Consider the following 21,025-nt stretch of genomic DNA (forward strand, 5'->3'; position numbering starts at 1 on the left):
CATGTGGTTTACGTATGTTGGTTTTTCGGACGTTACAACAGTAGATAAGACTTTGTTCAAATTTACTAAAAATGATCATATTTTACTTGTGCAAATATATATTGATGATATTATTTTTGGGTCAACTAACCCCAATTATGTGAAAAATTTGTCAAGTTAATGCAGAAAAAATTTGAGATGAGTATGATGGGTGAACTGACGTTCTTTCTCGGTCTGCAAGTAAAGCAACTGGAAACTAGTACCTTTATCAGTCAGACTAAATACACGAAGAAAGTGCTTAAGAAATTTGGCATTGAGACATGTTCAGCTGCAAATACTCCCATGAGCTCATCTATTAAATTTGACAGAGATGAAGGGGGAATATCAGTTGAGACGACACTCTACAAAGGTTTAAAAATGTATTTATTATACTTAACTGCTAGTCGCCCTGATATTGTATTTGAAGTTTGCATGTGTGCTAGATTTCAGGCATATTGATGAAACTTAAAATTAATAATTTATTATATGTTAAAACCCATATTTTAAAATTTAAGTTTCATTAAAATTTTAAAATTATGTTATTTTAGTATTGTGTGTTTATATTTAAATGTCTTACTAAATATGTTTTATTTTCAGGTTTTCTATGTGTTAGTAAAATAATGATAACTCAAGCTAGAAAACTCAAATGGAGATGATTCAAACATGTTTGGAATCCTTGAGAAATTATCTACAACTTTACAGAAGACATGATTGCTTAAAAAGTTGGTTAAGATGATCAAATTGTGAATATATCAAAAGGAGGACAAATTTACTTTCACCATGACCAGTATATAGTAAAAAAATCATAACTATTTAAATATTTAACCAAATGAGGTGAACCAAGTGGCCAAATTCATCTAAAGACAATTCCCCACATGTTTGCTGTTTTGAGCAGAGTCAAATTCTGTGATTAAAGTCATGGAACAAAGCAGTGAAAGAAGGGACATAGAATTGAACTACTATTACAACTACATTGCATTAAAAGAATTTTTGACCTTTTCTCTCATTTGGCCTATAAATAGAGGCCTTGTGCTAGGTTGAGAATCATTCTATCTCATTGTAAAATATAGTGTGAGTGTGTATAAAAGTTCTAAGTTCTAATATATTTTTCATTCCCCAAATTATGAGTGATGTTTTTAGTGTTGATCAAAAGTAAGTTCATGGAAAGCTAAATCTATTATGTCAAGGTGAAGAGGATGAATTCTTGGTGAAGTAAGATTGTTTATATTTTGTATATTCTTTCTTTATTTCTTTTCATTTTGCTAATTTCTTTTTATTGTAGGTATAAAAATGAATTATTTGTTGTTATCAATTTACATCAAATGCTTGATACCATTGAAGTGGTTATCTTGATTTGTTGTTTAATTTTGATACAATAAATATTTCATCAATTATTATTGTTATATTATACATATATATATATATTTATATAATTATATCATATATTTCATTTAGACGATAGCGTGGCTCTGCCGGTTGTTCTAAATGAAATATTATGATATCTAACAATCTAACATTTACTTTATCGCAACTAACTTTTACTTTCCGCATCTAACATTTACTTTATCGCAACTAACTTTTACTTTCCTTATCTAACTTTTACTTTCTGGCAACTAACTTATTAAATCATATATTTTATTTAAGCAATAGCGTGGCTCTGCCGGTTGTTCTAAATGAAATATAATGATTTAATTTAACATTTATTTTATGCAGTTATATATTTATATAGTTATATATATAATCATAGGTACCATATATAAAATATCGGTGAATTCGGTATTTTTTATAGTGGGAACTATATTATATTAGGTGTGTGTTTAAATATTTAATTTTCTTGGAACCATTATTTATGGTGGTTTCCTTTGTTTTACTTTTAGTTAAACAATATTGCATAAACCAAGAATAAATCCTCGAGCCTTGACAAAATTTATAATTTGTAAACTTCGTTCTTGCATTTGGTAATCTATAAATTAATAAATTTAAACTTAAAATAACCTCTCTGTGGATCGATCTCGTACTTACGAAATATATTACTTGCAGACAACCTACACTTGGGTGAATTATAATTTAAGTAGTAGCAAGTTTTTGGCGCCGTTGCCGGGGAGGTATAAATTAAGTTTATATTTGTTAATTATGTTTTATTTATAAGTATTGTGTTGTTTTTTTTTATGAGTATTTGGAGTCGAAAAAAAGTGGTAGACTTATTCGAGTATCTGAAAATAATTTAAACATGGATGATAATTCAAATAATCAAGATAATGATAACAATAATAACAATAATAATAATAATAATCAAGAACATGATCAATTAAGAACACTTAGGCACCATATGAACCCTATTAGAACTAGTGCCCCATCTTGTTTAGTTTTTCCTCCTGATGCATCTAATTTCAACTTTAAACCTCAAATTATTCAACTTTTACCAAATTTTCATGGCTTAGATTCTGAAAATCCATATTTACATCTAAGAGAATTTGAGGAAGTTTGTAACACTTATAATGATCAAAATTGTAGCATGGATATAGTTCGATTAAAGCTTTTCCCTTTTTCTTTAAAAGATAAAGCTAAAACATGGCTACAAAATTTGAGATCAAGTTCAATAAGATCATGGGAAGAAATGCAACAACAATTTCTCAAAAAGTTTTTTCCTTCCCATAGAACAAACTCTTTTAAAAGACAAATTACTACTTTTTCTCAAAAACAAGGAGAAACATTTTATCAATGTTGGGATAGATATAAAGAATTACTTAATACATGCCCACATCATGGTTTTGAAACATGGAGAATAGTTTCTCACTTTTATGAAGGTCTAATACCTAAAGATAGGCAAATGATAGAATTCATGTGTAATGGAACTTTTGAAGATAAAAACCCAAATGAAGCTATGGAGTATTTGGATTCATTAGCAGAAAATGCTCAAAATTGGGATAATATAGGCACAATAGAACCACCAACAACTAAAATCAATAATTCAACAAATGGGGGTGGTATCTATAATCTTAAAGATGATATAGATATTCAAGCTAAACTTGCATCTTTAGCAAGAAAAATTGAGTCATTAGAAATGAAAAAGAGTGGTCAATTAAAAAGTATTCAAGAAATTGTTTGTCATATATGTGATACACATGATCATGCTACAAAAGATTGTCCAACATTACCTTCATTTAAAGAATGTCTCCATGAACAAGCAAATTATGTTAACAATTATAAAAAACCAATACTAGATCCTTTTTCAACATCATATAATCCTGGATGGAAAAATCATCCTAATTTTAGTTGGAGGAATGATAATAATGCACAACCCTCACAACAATATTTTCAAAATAACCAAAATCATCAAGGTTATATTCCTTATGTTACACCTCCAAGAAAAAACTTTGAAGATGTAATTCATGCATTTATCCAAAAGCAAGAATCTATCAATATTCAAAACAGTCAATCTATGACTGATTTGAAAGAAACTCTTGCAAAATTTGCATCTGCACTTAATATTCATGAAAAAGGAAAATTTCCATCTCAACCTCAACCTAATCCTAAAAATCAAAATCAAGAATTAAAAAATGAAAAAATTGATCAAATAAAATCTGTTATTACCCTTAGAAGTGGTAAAATAGTTAATGATCCATATAGTAATGAAAACAAGGATCATTTAAAATCAAAGAGTAAGGATGATAATCCTGATACTTTTGAGAATGATAATACCTTAAATTCTAAAAATAATATGTTGAATGATAAATCATCTGAAATAGTAAATGAATCAAATAAACCTCCACCATTTCCTCATGCATTAACAAATCATAAAAAACAAAAAAATGATTCTGATATCTATGAAGTTTTTAAACAGGTAAAGATAAATATTCCATTATTAGATGCTATTAAACAAGTACCTTCATATGCAAAATTTTTAAAAGACTTATGTACTGTGAAGAGAAAATTGCATGTGAAGAAGAAAGCATTCTTGGCTGAACAAGTAAGTTCTATTCTTCAAAATAATTCTAGTTTAAAATATAAAGATCCTGGTTGTCCAACAATTTCATGTATTATTGGAGAAAATAAAATTAAAAAAGCTTTGTTAGATTTGGGAGCAAGTGTGAATTTACTTCCTTATTCAGTTTATGAAAAACTTAATTTAGGAGAATTAAAACCCACTTCTGTTACTCTCTTACTGGCGGATAGGTCAATCAAAATACCTAGAGGTATTGTAGAAGATGTGTTGGTTCAAGTTGATAAATTCATATATCCTGTAGATTTTATTGTTTTGGATACACAACCAATAGAAGTACATAATGAAATTCCAGTAATATTGGGACGACCATTTCTAGCAACTTCAAATGCTTTAATTAATTGTCGAAATGGAATAATGAAATTGTCTTTTGGAAATATGACTCTAGAACTTAATGTGTTCAATTTATGTAAACAACCAAGTATTAATGAAAATGAATATGATAATGAAATTGAAACAATTGTGGAAGAAAATATACAAGAAGAAAACTTAAATCAACAATCTGAAGTTTTTTCAATAGAAAGTTTTGAGTCTGAAAATAATTTTAAAGAAGATGATAATACAAAACTTGAATTAAAAGTTTTACCATTCGAATTGAAATATGTATTTCTTGGTGAAAATAAAACATTTCCTGTTGTAATTTCTTCCACTCTTCTACCAAATCAAGAAGAAGATTTAATTAAATTACTTAAAAAATATAAAAATGCAATTGGATGGACTTTGAAAGATATAAAAGGTATAAATCCTTTAATTTGCACACATAAAATTCATTTGGAAGAAAATGCTAAAACATATCAACAACCACAAAGAAGGTTAAATCCACATATGAAGGAAGTTGTTAAGAATGAAGTATTAAAACTATTAGACGCTGGAATTATCTATCCAATCTCAGATAGTAAATGGGTAAGTCCAACACAAGTAGTACCTAAAAAGTCAGGCATCACTGTTATAAAAAATGAAAAGGGAGAGTTATTACAAGCTAGGATTCCATCTAGTTGGCGTATGTGTATTGATTATAGAAAATTAAATGATGCAACTAGAAAAGATCATTTCCCACTACCATTTTTAGATCAAATTCTAGAAAAAGTAGCAGGAAATTCTTATTACTGTTTTCTTGATGGGTATTCGGGGTATTATCAAATACCTATATCATTAGAAGATCAAGAAAAAACTACTTTCACTTGTCCTTTCGGAACTTTTGCATTTAAAAGAATGCCATTTGGTTTATGTAATGCTCCGGCTACTTTTCAAAGATGCATGTTAAGTATTTTCAGTGATATGATTGAAGAATTTGTAGAAGTTTTTATGGATGATATAACTGTTTTTGGAAACTCATTTGAAAATTGTCTTAAAAACCTAGAAGAAGTATTAAAACGATGTGAAGAAAAAAATCTTGTTTTAAATTGGGAAAAATGTCATTATATGGTTAAATCTGGGATTGTGTTAGGTCATGTGATATCTGAAAAAGGAATTGAAGTTGATAAAGCCAAAGTTGATGTTATTGCTAATTTAACATCACCAAAAACGGTCAAAGAAGTTCGATCATTCTTGGGTCATGCAGGTTTTTATAGAAGGTTTATAAAAAATTTCAGCATAATATCTAAACCAATTTCGAATCTTTTAACAAAAGATACACAATTTGAATGGACTCAGAAATGTGAAAATGCTTTTAAAAAAATAATTAATCTTTTAATTACATCACCTATTTTACAACCTCCAGATTGGTCTTTACCATTTGAATTAATGTGTGATGCAAGTGATTATGCTATAGGAGCTGTGTTAGGACAGAGAAAAGAAGGAAAACCGTATGCAATCTATTATGCTAGTAGAACCTTAAATAGTGCCCAAATAAATTATTCAACTACTGAAAAAGAATTACTTTCAGTAGTATTTGCATTAGATAAGTTTCGATCTTATTTAATTGGTTCTACTACTATTGTGTACACTGATCATTCTGCCGTAAAATATTTATCAAATAAACAAGATGCTAAGCCAAGATTAATACGGTGGATTTTATTGTTACAAGAATTTGATATTATAATTAAAGATAAAAAAGGAAAAGAAAATGTCGTAGCCGATCATTTATCTAGAATAATGACTGAATCATCTCATAATGAAATACCAATAAATGAAAATTTTCCAGATGATCAGTTGTTTTATGCTACTATTATGCCCTGGTTTGCTAACATTGTAAATTTTATTGTGACAAATAAAATGCCTTCTCATTGGAATTCACAGGATAAGAATAAATTCTTGATAGAAGTTAAAAAATTTTATTGGGATGATCCTTACTTGTTTAAGTATTGTCCTGACCAAATTTTTCGACGATGCATACCCGACAATGAAGTAAGTAATGTTATTAAATTTTGTCATTCTGAAGCATGTGGAGGTCATTTTTCATCCAATAAAACAGCTGCAAAAATCTTACAATGTGGATTTTATTGGCCCTCTTTATTCAAAGATACGCATTTATTTTGCAAATCTTGTGAAAACTGTCAGAAGATGGGATCAATTTCAAAACGAAACATGATGCCTTTAAATCCAATCATAATTATTGAAATATTCGATAGTTGGGGGATAGATTTTATGGGTCCATTTCCATTATCTTTTGGATATACGTACATTTTAGTCGCTGTTGATTATGTTTCAAAATGGATTGAAGCAATTGCATGTAGAACTAATGATCATAAAGTTGTTATAAAATTTTTAAAAGAAAATATTTTTAGTCGATTTGGAATACCTAGAGCAATAATTAGTGATGGGGGAAGTCATTTTATAAATAAATCATTTTCTTCTTTGTTAAGAAAATATGGCATTACACATAAAGTTTCTACCCCATATCATCCTCAAAGTAATGGTCAAGTTGAACTTGCAAATAGAGAAATAAAACAAATTTTAGAAAAAACAGTTAATCCAAATCGAAAAGATTGGTCTTTAAGATTAACTGATGCATTATGGGCATATAGAACTGCATTTAAGACATCATTAGGGATGTCACCATATAGGTTAGTTTTTGGTAAGCATTGTCATTTACCGGTTGAACTTGAACATAAAGCTTATTGGGCAATTAAAGCATTTAATATTAATTTAGATGATGCATCTAAATTAAGAAAATTGCAATTAAATGAACTTGAAGAATTAAGAAATGATGCATATGAAAATTCAAAGATTTATAAAGATAAAACTAAAGCCTTTCATGATAAAAATATTATGAGAAAGTCATTTGAAATTGGACAAAAAGTTTTACTTTATAATTCTCGTTTGCATTTATTTCCAGGAAAACTAAGATCGAGATGGTCAGGACCATTTATAGTTAAATTTGTTTATCCTCATGGTGCTGTTGATATTGAAAATCCTAAAAATAATGACGTGTTTAAAGTTAATGGGCAAAGACTTAAGCCTTTTATAGAAAATGAAATTCTTAATGATGATTTTATGCCTTTATATGATCCACAATAGTTGTTTGATATTTTCATTTTGTTTTTGCAGATTCTAGTTCATTTCCCGGTTAAGTGGCGGATAACGGTACTCCGTGACTATCTAAGTCGGTTTTTTCAGTTTTCCCAAAATAATTGAAATATATAATAATAATAATAATAATATGGATGCTTGTATTGTGAATCTTCGTAAATATTTTGCTTGTTTACCTGATAATGCGTTGAAAAAAATTTATAAAGCTAGATGTGAGCGACTAAGGTTGATGATGTCATATGGCATACCGAATGATATCCGGTTGATAATTGAAGCAAAAGTCCGATTGGTTGGGGAAGCAAGTGAAATAATAATAAGACATATGCCAGGATTTGGTAAAAGCACATATGCCAAGAAGCGAAGAGCTAAACGTATAGGTGGATGTCATAAATGTGCAAGGTGGACTTGTAAAGGGAAATGCAAAAATGTTGGAATGACATCAATGAATAGAGAAGATAAAATTTTATTCATTAAGAATGGTCTGAGTAAAGAGCCTTTGGATAATTTTCTAGAGGTTCTTGATACGCATTCTAGTGGGTACGTGCAAAATGAACTTCTTAAACTATGGTGGCAATTTCAACATGAGGAATATCAATATGGACGGTGGAATCAGCCTTATAAAGATCCTACTGTAGTAACGCATATCTGTTTAGATAAGTAAATATATATATACAATTTCGTCTCGGGAATCTGACGTTAAAAGACCCTGTTTGCCAATTTATAAGAAAATTGGATGGGAAGCATATCCTCGACTCATAGAAGGCGTTGAAGCCGTTACTGAACGTAAAATCAGAGGAAGATGTGAGCCACAATCACAACTACGCTGTATATATGTGTTTTAATTTATGTCATTTTTATTTTCTTTTAATAATAATAATTTCCTGTTCAAATATTGACTTTTGGCATGTTACGCTTATAAATTCATATGCTGTGATTTAACAATTGCAGAAAACATATTTCTCAACATGTCGACGTCCACGGTAAGTAAAATAAAAAATATTTGTGTATTTTGTGGATCTAGTGCAGGAAAAGATTCAATTTATGATGAGGTAGCAGAAAAGCTTGGAATAACACTTGCTAAAAAAAGATTCATTTGGTATATGGTGGTGGTGAAGTTGGTCTCATGGGAAAAGTTGCAAAGGCTGCGCATGAAGGTGGAAGTGAAGTGTTAGGCATTATTCCGATTACCTTAGCCAGTCTTACTGGACCAACAATAGGAGAAGAAATGAAAGTGGACAACATGTATGAACGAATTACTCAAATGATTGAACATTCAGATGCTTTCATTGCTTTGTCAGGAGGTTTAGGTACTTTGGATGTAGAACCCGTAACTTAGACTACGTATAAGTCATGCATAATTCTAGTATTTAAATTAAAATGATTTAAATTGCATGAGTATTTAAATTTAATTATTTTCCGTAGCAGTTTAAATTTTTAGCATTTCAGTTAATTCAGTAAGGCCGGACTGGAGTTGGAGTTTTGAGATAAAATTTAAGATTCAAAAGACATTTCCAGAATTTATTTTAGCTAGCAAGTAAGTTGGTTTAAGTTAAAAGGAGGTTTGAGGAATTATTTAAGCAACTTGAGGTGAGTAGGAAATAAGTTCATTTAAGTTCCATAATTAAGGGGTTAATGCACTAAATTATTTAGAGGATAGGTAAGGCTTTAAAGGTTTAAAAATTTACTAAATAAAAAACTTTTTCCCCTTCAATTTTATTGCTAATTTTCGGCCCTTAGATGATTAAGCAACATTTCTATGCCAACTCACCCTTTGACCCATTCCTTGTCACTCCTTAACATGATAATCTTATCCACCTTAATTAATTAATTAATAACCAACATCCTAGCCTTGTATACATGTAGGAATCGGCCATCTTCACCCAACAAACACCCCAACAAATCATATTTGATATCAAACCAAAAATTCAAATTTCAAATAGGAGACTTGGTCTTGCATGTTTCCCCTTATATTGCAACCTTTCCCTCACTCTCCTAACCACCATTTCTTCCCCCTCTCCACCCAAATCTGAGAGCCATTTCAGAGTAGGAAATCGTGAGTTTCATAGCTAGAAACAAGAGGGAAAAATCGAGTAGAAGCAAGGTAGCAAAAGCGCTCCATCTCCTCTGCGCCGAGTCGTCTTATTCATTCGTTTTTCTTTCAAAAAGAACCAGGCATGCATATGTTCTTCCTTGACACTTCAATCAAGTCCTATTATCATTATTTTTACATTACATGATCATCATTTTCATGCAAAAACCGAATCATACCAAGGAATTTTCAGAAAAATAAAAGATACAGATTTCGGCCTTCATGATGCTCTTCACGGGTTCACTTGTTTTGATGGTTTCAGGTATTGGTTCGATTCTAGGCTCCTAAGGCTGCTCCTAGGCATGAACTAGGACATGTTAGGGACACATTTGTCCATTGGTTTGAGTCCCATGCTAGCCAAAATCAAGGAAGGACAGCAACACCTCATTTTGGCCACTTGAGTTTTTGAAAGTTTCTGTTGTGCTGTCAACAAGGGAATGGATCTGATCTTGGCTGCCATGAGGGCTATAGCCATGGTTAGAACATCTCCATAGCATGTCTAAGACGTGACTAAGTCGCCCTTTTGGAGGTTTGGTCCATGGTGAATCGGTTTTTAAATAAAAACGCAAGAACAGCCCCATCACCCCTTCGGCTTCTCATTTTGACAGCATAGGTTGTTTCGATTTTGTCGAATGGTGTGAATCTTGGTTGGCCTATGGCCCTTAGCCACGGTTCATACCATACCCCTAGAAGTCTAGTTCGTGCCATGGTCAATCAAATGGCCACTGGAACGACACGAGATAGCAAACGAAGCACAACACCACACACGCATGCAAGGGTGTTCTCGGTTGGAACTTTCGGGTTACTTCTGGAATGGTGCGAATGGTGTCTGGCCTAGGGCCCTTAGCCATGGTTCAAATCGTTCCTTGGGAAGTTGGTAAGAGCCTCTGGTTGGTGGTTCAAGCCCCAATGGCCGGTAGTCCCGAAAACGACGTAAGGAAACGCAAGCATGATGCTGTATTTTGTGGACAGCAAATGATGCGTTGGTTCAGTCGCTCGTTCGAGTTCTCGGTTTGCTTTTAGCCTATGGATTTGGACTGGACAGTGCCTCATCAAGTTAGAAAGGTCATGGTTTTGGCCGTTCGTGATTCGGATCATTTTGAGGCCGTACGAGAATTTACGGTGCGATGTGCCAAATTGACTCTCGAAAGAGCGTATCATGTTTTGGCCTCCATTCACCTAGATTTTGGCCGTCACTATTTTAGGAGCATTATTTCATCATTTTAGGCGTATTTTAATCATGACTACTTGATGTTTCGGGTTGGCACGGAGTCATGATTAAATACGAAGTCGTTAGGCGCAATTGTCTCAGTTTTCGGATTTAATTGCATAGTTTGGTCAAGTAAAAGCTATTGCATATTTTTCATGGCATATTTAGGTTGCAGCGAGCTTGAAAGCGATCCAATCCAATCAGTAAAATTATTACAGGATATTTAATTATGTTAATTAATTATATTACGTGCAAAAATATTCATTTTGAGATTTATGCGATATTGCTTGTAGTCACTTTACTATCAGCACCTCATCCGGTCGCCAGTTCCTGGTTCCGGTCGCCAATTACCAGTCAGCTCAGTTCAGTTCAGTTCAGGGACCACTTGCGTAGACCATAATCTCATCAGAAAATTATTACAAGTTATTTCATGATAGGGCTCCAAGGAGCAACCATTTTCATTTATGATTTCCCAGTTCAGTGATGCACGTATTATAATTAATCATGACACGACATTTTTACGATATGCCTCATGACATGATATTTTCACTTGCATGCAATTTACTATTTATTTACTTGTTATTTACGATATATGCATTTTGAGTCTTTAGACTCACTAGACTTGATTGTTGTAGGTGCTGATGATGTCAGGATCGAGGGCGGGGACCAGTGAGCCAGCTCGAGTTGGCAGTAGTAGGACCCGAGGACCTCAGTTCAGCATTTATTATTATTTGATTGCTTAAACATTTTAATTATCATTGGTTAAACTTTTACTGTTATTTCGAAAATGTTAATTTCTTCCGCTGTCATTTTGAACATCAAACTTTATTTATCAGTTCATTTATGAATGATGCATTTTAATTATTTAAAAAGAAAAATTTTAAATTTTTCGCAAATTTTCAAACACGGATTTCTAGGCCATTATAGCTGGTATCAGAGCAATGGTTCTGTAAAGGGTTGTACTACTACTGACCACGAGAAGCTCATGAAGTCACGTCTTCGGTCTGTAAGTTTTACATTTACGTATTTCGTTACAGCATGAAATATTTTAACAGCATGTTTTCATGAAATGTTTTTAAGTCCAGATTTTTATTGTTCAGTATTTAAATTTAATTAAATTATATAGAGGTTATGCATGTTGGTTACGTATGGGTTATGTATGGAACAGTATGCCTCCAAGACGTATTCTTGAGCGTACGAGAGATGATGAGCCTCGCCAGGAGGACAGAGAGGAGCCGAGGCAGGAGAGGAACGGACCTCCACCCCCTCCACCTGACATGAATGCCCAGATGCTAGCTGGGATGACTCAGTTCTTCGCGCAGTTTGCGGAGAACAATGCTGTGGCAGCCAGGCCGATAGGGCCCGATGCTGTATATGAGAGATTTATGAAGATGCGTCCGAAGGAGTTTTCAGGGACGTTGGACCCCATGATTGCCGAGGGCTGGATCAAGTCCCTCGAGGTTATCTTCGAGTTCATGGAGCTTGGGGATTCAGATCGAGTTCGTTGTGCCTCTTATCTGTTCTGAGGAGATGCCCGCTTATGGTGGGAAGAAGCTTCAGTAGCCCTTAACTTGGCTACACTGTCTTGGGTGCGCTTCACGGAGGTGTTTTACTCCAAGTACTTTACGGATGAGGTGCGTTCGCGTTTGACCAGGGAGTTCATGACCCTGAGGCAAGGGGAGCTTACTGTTACGGAGTTCATCCGTAAATTTGAGAGGGGCTGTCACTTTGTGCCCTTGATTGCGAACGATGCCAGTGCCAAGCTGAGGCACTTTCTGGATGGTCTGCGGCCGATCTTACGCCGCAATGTTAGGGTTGCTGGCCCTACTACCTTTGAGGTTGCTGTTTCTAGGGCTCTGGCTGCAGAGCAAGATCTGATTGATATAGAGAGGGATCGCTTGGGAAAGCGACCAGTTCAGGTACCACACTGTCCTCTTCCTCCTCCTCAACAGCATCAGCATCAGCATCAGCATAAGAGGCCGCATCACGGCCCGCCCAGAAACAGAGGAGGACCTCAACAGCAGCAGCAGCAGGGACGTGCCGTCCCGAGGACCTTTGAGCACCCAGTCTGTCCCAAGTGTTCACACCGTCATCCTGGAGCATGCATGTATGGCTCAGGGAAATGTTATAAGTGTGGCAGCACAGACCACGTGCTGCAGCAGTGGCCCCGGAAGAATCTGCCTACCCAAGACAGAGTTTTTGCTCTCCATGCTGCGGAGACGAACCCCGATACCATGCTGATGACAAGTACCTTACAGCTTTAAGTTTACATTTGCATTCCAATGTTTTGGGAATCGGGATTAAGATTTTGAACTTAGAATTGCGATAGGATTGCATGCTCTACTCAGTATTTTTTTTGGGATTTAGTTAGGAGAACTGTGACCTTTGCATGTCAATAAGCTTAGATCTTGTGATTATTTGGGGTTCAGCTTAGTGTTCCGAACTTTCAGGGAGAATTTTCATAGCTGGCTCAGCTACCAAAGCTCTGATAGATTCAGGGGCTACCCACTCATTTATTTCAGAGGTCTTTGCAAATTTTCTCAAAGTTAAGACCATCGGGCTAGATGTAGCATATTCAGTATCATTGCCTTCTGGAGAGGAGATAACAGCCACCAATGTGATCCGAGACATAGTCCTTGAGTTGCATGGAAATCTTGTTTATGCGGATCTTATCTTATTGCCGATGCCAGAGTTTGACATCATTCTGGGGATGGACTGGCTATTGCGGAACAGAGTTTTGATCGACTTTCAGCGGAGATCTATTCTAGTCCGATCGCCTGGAATGACGCAGTTTTTATTTGAGCCGGACAAGTACTTTCTTTTACCGCGCATTATTCCTTATGTCCAGGCTAGGAAGCTCATGCATAGAGGGTGTCGGGCATTTTTAGCAACTTTTATATCTGTCCCCGAGGGACCCAGTCAGTCAGCCTCAGATGTTCCGATTGTTAGAGACTTCTTAGACGTTTTCCCTGAGGACGTCTCTGGTATGCCACCTGAGAGAGAAGTGGAGTTTTCTATCGAGCTAATGCCAGGTACGGCTCCGATCTTAAAAGCACTGTACCGACTTGCACCGACAGAGATGGCAGAGCTTAAGAAGAAGATTCAAGAACTTCTTGACAAGGAGTTCATTCGCCCTAGTTTCTCACCTTGGGGCGCATCAGTCTTGTTTGTTAAGAAGAAAGATGGCACGATGAGGCTTTGTATTGACTATCGGGAGTTGAACATGGTTACAGTGAAGAATAATTACCCACTTCCGAGGATTGAGGATCTGTTTGACCAGTTGCAGGGAGCTTCGATTTTCTCTAAGATTGATCTGCGTTCAGGTTATCACCAGTTGAGGGTGAGAGACGCCGATGTTTCGAAGACAACTTTCAGGACTCGTTATGGTCACTACGAGTTCCTTGTGATGTCGTTCGGTTTGACGAATGCGCCAGCGATCTTCATGGATCTCATGAATCGCGTATTTCAGCCGTACCTCGACCAGTTTGTGATAGTGTTCATAGACGACATTCTCGTCTACTCCAAGAATCTGGAGGATCACAGCAGGCATCTTTCCGCAGTGTTGCAGACCTTGCAGAAGCACAAATTATTCGCAAAATTCAGTAAGTTCGAATTCTGGTTAGAAAAGCTGGCGTTCTTAGGCCACATCGTTTCTAGCAGTGGTATTGAAGTAGACCCAACAAAAGTTGCCGCAGTCAGAGATTGGGTTGTGCCGTAGAATGCATCAGAGATCCGCAGTTTTCTTGGCTTAGCAGAATATTATCGGAAGTTCATTAAGGGATTCTCCTCGATTGTAGTTCCACTCACAGCACTAACAAAGAAGAATGTGAAATTTGTTTGGAGCGAGGAGTGTCAGAAGAGCTTCGATACTTTGAAGCAAGCTCTTATCTCAGCACCAGTTTTGGCTATGCCGTCAGGGCCTGGTGAGTTTGTTCTATATACCGATGCTTCAAAGCTCGGTTTGGGCGCAGTATTGATGCAGCACGGGAAGGTGATAGCATATGCTTCTCGTCAGCTGAAAATCCAAGAGAAGAATTACCCTACCCATGATCTAGAGTTGGCCGCCGTAGTTTTTGCCTTGAAGATTTGGAGGCACTATCTGTATGGAGAGAAGTGCCAGATCTTTACCGACCACAAGAGCCTCAAGTATTTCTTTACGCAGAAGGAGCTTAATATGCAGCAGAGGCGTTGGTTGGAACTTGTGAAGGATTATGACTGTGACATTAGCTACCACCCGGGTAAAGCTAATGTAGTTGCAGATGCTTTGAGAAGAAAGGTCACAGTGATGGCTCACTTGATAATTCAGAGACCTCTTCAGATTGAGATGCAGAGGTTTGACCTAGAGTCATATCCTCGAGGTAGAGTTCCTCGTCTATCTAGCTTGACTATTCAGTCCTCTCTTGTTGACCGTATTCGCAGTGGTCAGTCAGCAGATGAGCAGTTGGCAAAGTGGAAGCAGAGAGATGAGGCCAAGGGCAGTGTCTTGTATTCAGTCAGCGACGGTATTGTGAGATACCGAGACAGGATGTGGGTTCCTAGCAGTGGTTTTATCCGAGCAGATATTCTATCAGAGCCCCACATGTCCCCGTACTCCATTCACCCTGGGAGTACGAAGATGTACCGAGATCTGCAGTCATTGTATTGGTGGCCTGGGATTAAGAAAGACATCAGACGATTTGTATCCGAGTGTCTGACATGCCAGTTAGTGAAGGCGGAGCATCAGAGACCAGCTGGTTTGCTCAAGCCTCTTCCCATTCCTGAGTGGAAGTAGGAGAATGTTACCATGGACTTCGTGACCGGATTGCCGAAGTCAGTCAGAGGATCAAATGCTATCTGGGTGATTGTAGATCGTCTTACCAAATCAGCGCTCTTCTTGTCTATTAAGACGACTTTCACCATGATTCAGTATGCAGAGTTGTATATCCGGGAGATAGTCCGACTTCATGGTATTCCAGTTTCTATCGTATCTGACAGAGATCCCAGATTCACTTCCTCGTTTTGGAAGAGTTTGCATTCGACCATGGGTACGAAGTTTCTGTTTAGCACAGCTTTCCATCCTCAGACAGATGGACGGTCAGAGCGAGTTATTCAGATCTTGGAGGATCTTCTCCGTGCTTGCGTCATTGATTTCTCTGGGAGTTGGGAGTCGAACTTGCCATTGGTAGAGTTCACCTATAACAACAGTTTTCAGTCGTCTATAGGTATGGCTCCGTATGAAGCACTATATGGCCGCAAGTGCAGATATCCTGTTCATTGGGATGAAGTAGGAGAAAGAGCAGAGTTGGGTCCAGAGATTATTCAGCAGGCTGCCGATGTAGTAGTCAAGATTTGTGATAGGATGAGGACTGCTCAGAGTCGACAGAAAAGTTATGCAGATCAGAGGAGGAGAGATCTAGAGTTTGCCGTTGGCGACCATGTCTTTGTGAAGGTGGCACCTATGAAGGGTGTCATGCGATTCGGAAAGAAAGGAAAGCTCAGTCCGAGATTCATCGGACCATTTGAGATCCTCGACAGAGTTGGGACGTTAGCTTATCGTGTTGCTCTTCCGCCGAATCTGGCCGGAGTACACAATGTGTTCCACGTCTCTATGCTGAGGAAGTATATGGCGAATCCTTCGCATGTCTTGAACTTTGAACCGTTGCAGCTTACTCCAAACCTATCTTATGAGGAGAGACCAGTGCAGATCTTAGACAGACAGGAAAAGAAGCTTCATAACAAGCTGGTTAAGCGAGTGAAGGTCAAATGGCTCAACCATTCAGAGGAGGAAGCTACGTGGGAGTCTGAGTCAGATATGAGGAGTCGGTATCCCGAGTTATTCGGTGAGTTTTAATTTCGAGGACGAAATTTCTTTTAAGGGGAGAAGGATTGTAGAACCCGTAACTTAGACTACGTATAAGCCATGCATAATTCTAGTATTTAAATTAAAATGATTTAAATTGCATGAGTATTTAAATTTAATTATTTTCCTTAGCAGTTTAAATTTTTAGCATTTCAGTTAATTCAGTGAGGCCGGACTGGAGTTGGAGTTTTGAGATAAAATTTAAGATTTAGAAGACATTTCCAGAATTTATTTTAGCTAGCAAGTAATTTGGTTTAAGTTAAAATGAGGTTTGAGGAATTATTTAAGCAACTTGAGGTGAGTAGGAAATAAGTTCATTTAAGTTCCATAATTAAGGGGTTAATGCACTAAATTATTTAGACGATAGGTAAGACTTTAAAGGTTTAAAAATTTACTAAAAAAACAACATTTTCCCCTTCAATTTATTGCTAATTTTCGGCCCTTAGATGATTAAGCAACATTTCTATGCCAACTCACCCTTTGACCCATTCCTTTTCACTCCTTAACATGATAATCTTATCAACCTTAATTAATTAATTAATAACCAACATCCTAGCCTTGTATACATGTAGGAATCGGCCATCTTCACCCAACAAACACCCCAACAAATCATATTTGATATCAAACCAAAAATTCAAATTTCAAATAGAAGACTTGGTCTTGCATGTTTCCACTTATATTGCAACCTTTCCCTCACTCCCCTAACCACCATTTCTTCCCCCTCTCCACCGAAATCTGAGNATAACAAGCTGGTTAAGCGAGTGAAGGTCAAATGGCTCAACCATTCAGAGGAGGAAGCTACGTGGGAGTCTGAGCCAGATATGAGGAGTCGGTATCCCGAGTTATTCGGTGAGTTTTAAGTTCGAGGACGAAAGTTCTGTTAAGGGGAGAAGGATTGTAGAACCCGTAACTTAGACTTCGTATAAGCCATGCATAATTCTAGTATTTAAATTAAAATGATTTAAATTGCATGAGTATTTAAATTTAATTATTTTCCTTAGCAGTTTAAATTTTTAGCATTTCAGTTAATTCAGTGAGGCCGGACTGGAGTTGGAGTTTTGAGATAAAATTTAAGATTTAGAAGACATTTCCAGAATTTATTTTAGCTAGCAAGTAATTTGGTTTAAGTTAAAATGAGGTTTGAGGAATTATTTAAGCAACTTGAGGTGAGTAGGAAATAAGTTCATTTAAGTTCCATAATTAAGGGGTTAATGCACTAAATTATTTAGACGATAGGTAAGACTTTAAAGGTTTAAAAATTTACTAAAAAAACAACATTTTCCCCTTCAATTTATTGCTAATTTTCGGCCCTTAGATGATTAAGCAACATTTCTATGCCAACTCACCCTTTGACCCATTCCTTGTCACTCCTTAACATGATAATCTTATCCACCTTAATTAATTAATTAATAACCAACATCCTAGCCTTGTATACATGTAGGAATCGGCCATCTTCACCCAACAAACACCCCAACAAATCATATTTGATATCAAACCAAAAATTCAAATTTCAAATAGAAGACTTGGTCTTGCATGTTTCCACTTATATTGCAACCTTTCCCTCACTCCCCTAACCACCATTTCTTCCCCCTCTCCACCGAAATCTGAGAGCCATTTCAGAGTAGGAAATCGTGAGTTTCATAGCTAGAAACAAGAGGGAAAAATTGAGTAGAAACAAGGTAGCAAAAGCGCTCCATCTCCTCCGCGCCGAGTCGTCTTATTCATTAGTTTAACAAAAAAAACGAACCAAGCATGCATATGTTCTTCCTTGACTCTTCAATCAAGTCCTATTATCATTATTTTTATATTACATGATCATCATTTTCATGCAAAAACCGAATCATACCAAGGAATTTTCAGAAAAATAAAAGATACAGATTTCGGCCTTCATGATGCTCTTCACGGGTTTACTTGTTTTGATGGTTTCAGGTATTGGTTTGATTCCAGGCTCCCAAGGCTGCCCCTAGGTATGAAATAGGAAATGTTAGGGACACATTTGTCCATTGGTTTGAGTCCCATGCTAGCTGAAATCAAGGAATGACAACAACACCCCATTTTGGCCACTTGAGTTTTCGAAAGTTTCTGTTGTGCTGTCAACAAGGGAATGGATCTGATCTTGGCTGCCATGAGGGCTATAGCCATGGTTAGAACATCTCCCTAGCATGTCTAAGACGTGACTAAGTCACCCTTTTGAAGGCTTGGTCCATGGTGAATCGGTTTTTAAATAAAAACGCAAGAACAGCCCCATCACCCCTTCGGCTTCTCATTTTGACAGCATGGGTTGTTTCGATTTTGTGGAATGGTGTGAATCTTGGTTGGCCTGTGGCCCTTAGCCATGGTTCATACCATACCCCTAGATGTCTCGATTGAGTCATGGTCAATCAAATGGCCACTGGAACGACACAAGACAGCAAACAAAGCACAACACCACACACGCATGCAAGGGTGTTCTCGGTTGGAACTTTCGGGTTACTTCTGGAATGGTGCGAATGGTGGCTGGCCTAGGGCCTTAGCCATGGTTCAAATCGTTCCTTGGGAAGTTGGTAAGAGCCTCTGGTCGGTGGTTCAAGCCCCAATGGCCGGTAGTCTTGAAAACAAAGTAAGGAAACGCAAGCATGCTGCTGTATTTTGTGGACAACAAGTGATGTGTTGGTTCAGTGGCTCATTCGAGTTCTCGGTTGGCTTTTAGCCTATGGCCTTGGACTGGACAGTGCCTCATCAAGTTAGTAAGGTCATGTTTTTGGCCGTTTGTGATTCGGATCATTTTGAGGCCGTACAAGAATTTACGGTGCGATGTGCCAAATTGACTCTCGAAAGAGCGTTTCATGTTTTGGCCTCCATTCACTAGATTTCGGCCCTCACTATTTTAGGAGCATTATTTCATCATTATAGGCGTATTTTAATCATGACTACTTGATGGTTTGGGTTGGCACGGAGTCATGATTAAATACGAAGTCGTTAGGCGCAATTGTCTCAGTTTTCGGATTTAATTGCATAATTTGGTCAAGTAAAAGCTACTGCATATTTTTCATGGCATATTTAGGTTGCAGCGAGCCTGAGAGCGATCCAATCCAATTAGTAAAATTATTACAGGATATTTAATTATGTTAATTAATTATATTACGTGCAAAATATTCATTTTGAGATTTATGCGATATTGCTTGTGGTCACTTTACTATCAGCACCTCATCCGGTCGCCAGTTCCTGGTTCCGGTCGCCAGTTACCGGTCAGCTCAGTTCAGTTCAGTTCAGGGACCACTTGCGTAGACCATAATCTCACCAGATAATCATGACACGACATTTCATGACAGGCCTCCAAGGAGCAACAATTTTCATTTATGATTTCCCAGTTCAGTGATGCACGTATTATAATTAATCATGACACGACATTTTTACGATATGCCTCATGACATGATATTTTAACTCGCATGCAATTTACTATTTATTTACTTGTTATTTACGATATATGCATTTTGAGTCTTTAGACTCACTAGACTTGATTGTTGTAGGTGCTGATGATGTCGGGATCAAGGGCGGGGACCAGTGAGCCAGCTCGAGTCGGCAGTAGTAGGACCCGAGGACCTCAGTTCAGCATTTATTATTATTTGATTGCTCAAACATTTTAATTATCATTGGATAAACTTTTACTGTTATTTCGAAAATGTTAATTTCTTCCGCTGCCATTTTGGACAGCAAACTTTATTTATCAGTTCATTTATGAATGAGGCATTTTAATTATTTAAAAAGAAAAATTTTAAATTTTTCGCAAATTTTCAAACACGGATTTGTAGGCCATTATATTGGAGGAAATATTTCATACTGTTTGTTGGGCACAATTAAATATCCACAATAAGCCGATTGGTTTGTTAAATGTTAACAATTATTATGATAAACTGCTATCGTTTCTTGATGATGTTGTGGAACAGGGATTTATTTCATTAGCTTCGCGAAGGATGTTAGTTTCTGCTACAAGTGAAGGTGAACTTATTGATTTACTGCAAGGATTTAGTCATGAACCAGATCCATTCTTATCTAAACTTAATTGGCCAACAATCAAGAGTAAGAAAAGAAAATTCATGTGATGCTGAACTTGTGATTAAACGGTATGTTTTTAATTTTTTTTTCTCTCTTTAAGGTATGAAAAATCTCTTCTTCTTCTTCTCCTCTTAGTTTGTTTTTATATAAAAATAAAAAAAATATATTCATATATACAGTAATAATAATAATTATAATTTTCAGTTCAATGACGAGTAAGGTATCAGTAAAATGCACCTGAGACGCATTAGTTAATAATTATTGGAAAATCACAATACACTAGATTTTAATATTCATTATATTCAAATTACAGATTAAAAGAAAAATTAGTTTTTCATATACCAATTTATATATATATAT

At 36.2% G+C, this 21,025-nt stretch overlaps 1 protein-coding gene and 1 non-coding gene across 2 annotated transcripts in view; one reads left to right on the forward strand and one right to left on the reverse strand.

The window, feature by feature from the left end:
* Window positions 1–2,679: 2,679 nt before the first annotated feature.
* Window positions 2,680–2,790, reverse strand: LOC140960618 (small nucleolar RNA R71). Its single transcript, XR_012172219.1, has one exon. It is a non-coding gene; the product is annotated as a small nucleolar RNA R71 (small nucleolar RNA).
* A 949-nt stretch (window positions 2,791–3,739) lies between these two features.
* Window positions 3,740–21,025, forward strand: part of LOC140959294 (uncharacterized) — a 25,765-nt gene continuing 8,479 nt past the window's right edge. Inside the window, exons 1-7 of the mRNA XM_073417164.1 lie at window positions 3,740–4,157; window positions 6,237–6,371; window positions 6,483–7,395; window positions 7,649–7,772; window positions 7,848–7,977; window positions 8,647–8,810; window positions 20,437–20,608. Coding sequence (XP_073273265.1) covers window positions 3,740–4,157; window positions 6,237–6,371; window positions 6,483–7,395; window positions 7,649–7,772; window positions 7,848–7,977; window positions 8,647–8,810; window positions 20,437–20,608 — 2,056 coding nt within the window. The remainder of the gene's footprint in view (window positions 4,158–6,236; window positions 6,372–6,482; window positions 7,396–7,648; window positions 7,773–7,847; window positions 7,978–8,646; window positions 8,811–20,436; window positions 20,609–21,025) is intronic.

This window comes from Primulina huaijiensis, chromosome 15, assembly GCF_012295235.1.
Source record: "Primulina huaijiensis isolate GDHJ02 chromosome 15, ASM1229523v2, whole genome shotgun sequence".
NCBI lineage: Eukaryota > Viridiplantae > Streptophyta > Magnoliopsida > Lamiales > Gesneriaceae > Primulina > Primulina huaijiensis.